General features: G+C 50.1%; 1 protein-coding gene across 1 annotated transcript in view; it reads right to left on the reverse strand.

Annotated features, from left to right (window-relative positions):
- Positions 1-766, reverse strand: part of Tmem163 (transmembrane protein 163) — a 191,396-nt gene extending 190,630 nt beyond the window's left edge. Inside the window, exon 1 of the mRNA XM_051147292.1 lies at positions 415-766. Coding sequence (XP_051003249.1) covers positions 415-613 — 199 coding nt within the window. The 5' untranslated portion in view covers positions 614-766. The remainder of the gene's footprint in view (positions 1-414) is intronic.
- Between the last annotated feature and the right edge of the window lie 5,234 nt (positions 767-6,000).

A 6,000-nucleotide genomic window follows, 5' to 3' on the forward strand; every position in this document is an offset into this window, starting at 1 on the left:
AGAGAGCTAGGATTCATAGGAGTCCAGAGGCTAAAGGGACCCTGGCTGTCACTATAGCGGACGCCCCGCCACTAACCCAGCAACAAGAAGTTTCGCCCGGGTGATTGGCGGAGCTCGCGCAGCGGGATGCATTGGAACCCACGTCTCCAGGAACAGAAAGAAACCCTGTGGTCCCCTATAAGCCACCGTGAACCCGGTCTGCAAACTTTTCTCGTGGGCACCGGAGAAGGCTGGCTTAGGAACCCGCCAGGATCCGGAACCTGAAAGGGGCTCCCAGGAGACTCCGCTGCCCGGCCCACACGGATCCCGAGAGGTGGGACTGTCGCTTCTGCTCTCCGCGCGGAGCCCCACGTGTAGGGGACAGGTGGCTTCAGAGAGGCGAAGAGGAAGGAGCCCAGGGCGGTGGCAGCTCACCTCGGTCCTCCAGCCCGTCGCTGAACTGGCCGCTCTCGCTGATCCGCGGCTGCCGTTCCTCGTCCGACTGCATAGAAGAGCTCAGCGGGGCCGGGTTAGGGGCGGGGGCGGCGGTCGAGGACGCGTGGCCCCGCGGTGGCGGCCGCGGGACTCCGGGGCCAGGAGGGCTGCGGCGCTCGCTGCCGGGAGCAGGCTCCATGGAGCTGGTGCTGCAGATCCCCCGAGGGGAAGCCGATCGCGTTAAGAACTCGAGTCCCAAGTGCCAGGGACCGAGGGCGCGGAAAGAGAGCTTCACCCGGGCCGCGGTGAGCGGCAGGTCCGCCGCTAGCTCAGCGTGTGGCGGAGGCTGAGGCCGCGCTGTCGCCGCTGCGCTCCGCCCCCGGGGGCAGGTGCGGGCGGCAGGGACCCGCCCCAAGGCGCTGAGCCCGGGCACCGGGAGAGGGAGGGCCCTGGACGGTCCTAGGACTGGATTGAGGGACTGTTAAGGGGCGTGGGACCAGTCTGCGGCTAGCGCAGGGCTGGGCGAGGGCGTGACGGCGGACGCGCCCCCAACTCGCGTCGCGGATTGGTGCCCAGGAAGGACCCCTCCATCCTAATTACTCTGCAGTCCTCGGAGCCTGTGGCTGCGCGTGGGCAGGAGAGAGGGCCTCTTTATCTCGCGGAGCCACTCGGGATACAGGGGATGCACCTGGTTCCCGCCTGCTCCGGCCGGTATCAGGAGTCACCTGTCTGCAAGCCCTTAAAGGGCTTTATCTCTCTTAGTTTCTCTCCTGCACCAACTTAGACTGGAACAGTGGCTTCCGTTGCGACTATCCTTGGGCCTTTCCCTTCCATCTGTCACCAGCTCATTTCCCTCTCTGAGCATCCAAGATCTGTCTCCCTAGAAGACTCCCCTCTACCTGCCCGGGCTCATCCATGTTCTCCACCTCTGACCATGCCAACTTCCTGCCCTTGCGATGTGGGGCTAGTTTTCACAGCCAAGCCGCAACCTAACGAACTGGGCGCGCGTTTCATGGCATTCACACCCGAGCTCTGGAGAGTCTAGATTTTATCAATAGGTTGCTATCAGTCTCTACATTTAATCGGAGTACTATAGTATGCCAATTCCTTCATTTATGGGAACCCACACCGTTTTCTTCTGAGGATAGCCGGTTTCCGCTCTGCCGGTGATCATGGAAGTGCAGGTTTCCGGAAGGGGGACACATTTTGTTGAAATCAGATCTGAGTGACCTCGGCTCCCTTTCAGGTTATTGTTGTTGTTGTTTTGTTTTGTTTTGTTTTAACAATAATTTCAACTATAAACTGAAAGCGTCAAACTAGGTTATTTCAGCAGCCCCTTCTTTCTCTAAAGAAAATGACATGCGCCTGTTTACTGGGCTTAAGACTCTCTCACTCCCCCCCCCCAATCCCCCCCCCCCCCCCGCACTGGTCCTGATGCTGCTCTCAATAACAATGCTTCACCGAGCTCTCTGTCCTCTCGCGTCCTGGATTTTGGGGGGATTTTTGTACCCCGTTTTCCTATTGGATGTCCTGTCAATGGTTCTCACAGAATCACAAGGCTACCAAGAACAAAAGTACCCAGGCCTTGAACACTGTAGAGGTGAGATCGGTGTCACAGACTGCGACAGAGTTGGCTGAAACCTTAACGCGAGTGTTTTGTAGACTCCATCTTCCTGCTTTTTGAAATTTATATTTTCTTTTTCTCTGTGGTGCTGGGGACAGGAACAGGGGAGTTTAGCACAAGGTTTAGGACAGGGTCACATCCCCACCTCTAATCTGTTTGCTTGTGCGTTCATTAGGTATTTTAACAAGCATTTCTCCTTTGCTCTCTTATTCAATTGTTCTTGAGGTCTGGCTAGAAATCTTGGAACATGTTCCCCCTCCTCGAACACCTTCTCTCCCCTCGGCCGTGCCGAGCCTCCCAACACGCACGCACACACACACGCTGCAGAGCAGACTCTAAAAGAATCATTCCTCTGATTCCTCACTCGGTTTTGTATCCAGAGCATCACACACGTAAAGGTGCAGGGTAGGGAACCAGGGCTCATCCCTCGTGTTCTGTACGCTAGCGAAGTCGGTACTTTGAAAGGAACAAAGAGGGTTCAAAAACAAGAGCTGTCGTAAGCTTCTCCTGCCTTTTATGCTCCAGCTCCCCCAAAACAAGTCCCAGCCAATTCACTGGGAGATTATATTAGCTGCGTTCTTGGAGGGAGACCATGTGCCTGGCACCTTGCTAAATGTTTCAGGAGCATTCACTCCCGACTCAGCAACCGCACACTTCGCAGCAGTTCCGCCCCCTAGGGGACATTCTGGAGAAGTGCAGGTGCTTTCCTTGGAGTCACTCCATTTTGGCGCGGGGGCGGGGGGAGCAGGGGGGGCCAGGGATAGATACATAAGCCAACCTGGACTTATCTTCGATTTTGTGAAAATGTGCTTTACAACTTTAACTGTGTTTTATATGCGAACATGAGATATGTTGGCATCTTTGAATGTACACAAAATTTTCTGGAAATACAACTAGCATGTTAAGTCTAGGGAAGATTAACTCGTCTTGTTTTGGGAAATGGGGACACTGAAGGCAGTTCCATTCACCACGTGAGTCAGCATATCTGTGCCCATCATACAGATAACTGCCATAGGCCAAAAAGTTCCTTGTGTGTTTATGAATATGTTTGTTGAGCTTTTATTTCAACACACTAAACACTAAGAAAAAATGATGCTGATAACATTCTAGAGTCTTTCCATTGCCCTGCTGCTCAATCACAAGCACATACAGACATCTGAGTACTGCTAGCTTCCGGTACAGTCCTGAGTGGTCATTTATCATGGCTATCATGGCAAATGCACATTAATTATGTATGGTGCTACTTTTATTCCTCTACTATCATATAGATCATTATATTGATTTTTAAATTAGAGATGTATGTACTACCCATAGATTCATTTCATGGTCACAACAGTGGGTGGTCCTAAAGAACTGGAGCAATGGCTCTTTTTTTTTTTTTTTTTTTTTATGTGTTTCGTTGTTCTGCCTACATGTATGTCTGTTTGAGGGTGTCAGATCTCGGATTTAGAGACAGTTGTGAGCTACCATGTGGGTGCTGGGATTTGAACCTGGGCCCTCTGAAAGAGCACTCTGTGCTTTTAACCACTGAGCTATCTTTCCAGCCCCCAGCAATGGTTCTTTTTTCTCAATATAGAGTTTTTATTTTATTTTATTTTTTATTCACTTTACAGCCTGGTCACATCACCCTCCCTCCTCCCCTCACACTCCCTCTCACATTCCCCCATCCCATTATCTTCAGAGAAGGGAGTCTCAGACAGGATATCATGTAGCCAAGCTGTCCTGGAATTCACCATGTGCCTGAAGACAACTTTGAACATCTGTTTCTCCTGACTCTACCCTTCAGGTACTGGCGTTGGCCACCTGCCACAACGCTCAGCTTACTGAAGACCAAACCGGGGAGTTCACGCCTAGGGCTTTGTGTGTGCTAAGACAAGCACCCTACCAACTGGGCAGCTAATGGCCTGGCCCCTCTTTTCATGTCTTGTATAAACACAAGCAGCAGGAGAGCATGCGCCCAGGGAGACCAGTGCTGCAGGGCTGGGGCAGACAGGGAGCTGGCTGGGCCGCACTGCAGTGTCTATGCATCACCTCAGCAGCATCAGCAGGGATGGCCCTGAGACCTCTTGAAAAGTGGCGAGCACGTACGTACATGAACAGGGCCCACGCTAGCGAGTGCTACGTTTATAAACTCCTCCTCATAAAAAGGGGGAAAAATACAAACTAGGTCATGACCACAGAGGATTTAGAGAGATGACATGTTTATGAGAAACACTGTTTATTTTAAAGGTTTTCGTACTCAAAACATTCAGCTGTCTATGGGCTCTGTACCTGTGCACCAGCTCACCACAGGTGACAGTAGATATTTTAAACCTGCCTAGGTCTCTGGCCCTCCCCCTCCCTCCCTCCATCACCGTGTGTGTGTGTGTGTGTGTGTGTGTGTGTGTGTGTGTGTGTGTGTGTCTGTCTGTCTGTCTATCTATCTGTCTGTGTCTCTGTGTGTCTGTATATGTATCTGTGTCTATGTGTCTGTATGTGTGTATGTCTGTGTGTGTCTGTGTATCTCTGTGTCTGTGTGTCTGTATGTGTGTGTGTTTGTGTGTATGTGTCTGTGTATATGTCTGTGTATCTGTGTGTCTGTGTGTATGTGTCTGTATGTGTGTATGTTTGTGTGTGTGTGTCTGTGTGTATGTCTGTGTGTGTGTCTGTGGGTGTGTCTGTATGTGTGTATGTTTGTGTATGTCTGTATGTATGTCTGTGTGTGTCTGTGTACCTGTGTGTCTGTGTGTATGTGTCTGTATGTCTGTGTGTGTATTTGTCTGTGAGTCTGTATGTGTGTGTGTCTTTGTATCTGTGAGTCTGTATTTGTGTGTGTGTTTGTGCATCTGTGTCTGTCTGTGTGTCTATGTATCTGTGTGTCTGTGTGTTTGTATGTCTGTCTGTGTTTGTGTGTGTGTGTCTGTGTGTGTATTTGTCTGTGTGTGTGTCTGTGTCTGTGTGTCTGTGTGTGTATTTGCCTCTGTGTGTGTGTGTCTGTGTGTCTGTGTATTTGTGTGTCTGTCTGTGTTTGTGTGTGTGTAGGCCAAAGGACAACCTCACCTGCTATTCCTCAGACATTATCTACCTTTTTTTTTTCTTTTCTGACAGGGGCTTTCACTGGCATGGAGCTCTCCATGTAGACATCACTAGATCCACCTGTCTCCTGCTCCAGTGTGTGCCACCTATACAGCATTTGAAATACTGGTTCTGGGGATGGAATTGAGGCTCCTATGCTTACAAAGGGAGCAGGCTGAGTTATCTCCCTAGGCCAGAGAATGTTTTCTCCTCATTAGTCCTGAACACTACAGTGTAACCACCATTTAAGTAACGTTTAAGTTTATTGTGAATGTGGTGGTTAGTTTTCAACCTAACGCAACCTCAAAGCACCTGGGAAGAGTCTCAGTAGAACACTGTCTAGGTCAGTGGGTCCCAGCTAGGTGTGGGTCATGACACCTTTGGGGGTCACATGCCAGCTATTCTGCATATCATATATTTACATTATGATTCATAACAGTAACAAAACTACGGTTATGAAGTAACAGCAAAATAATTTTATGGTTGGGGTCATCACAACATGAGGATCTGCATCAGAGTCAGTATTAGGAAGGTTGAGAACCATGGGACTGGATCATGTTGGCCTGTGGGCATGTCTGTGGAGATTACCATAGTTACTAATCGCTATGGAAAGGCCAAGCCCAGGTTAAGTGCCACCATTCCTTAGTTTGGATCCTGGGCTGTATAAGAGTGGAGAAAGAGTGACAGTAGGGACACCAGGATTCATTCTATCTCACTTTTATTGTGGATGTGACGAGCTGTTTCAAATTTCCGCTGCCTTCAGTTCTCCACAACAAAGGACTAGGACCCAGAAATGTGAGCTGAAAGCACTTCTTCCTCTGCTGTGCTGCTTTTCTCAGGAAACAAGTTTTTAACTTCTGTCACAGCAACAGAAACGAAGCCAAGACAGTGAATAGCCTAGTGATGAT

The sequence above is a fragment of the Acomys russatus genome, chromosome 6 (assembly GCF_903995435.1).
Source record: "Acomys russatus chromosome 6, mAcoRus1.1, whole genome shotgun sequence".
NCBI lineage: Eukaryota > Metazoa > Chordata > Mammalia > Rodentia > Muridae > Acomys > Acomys russatus.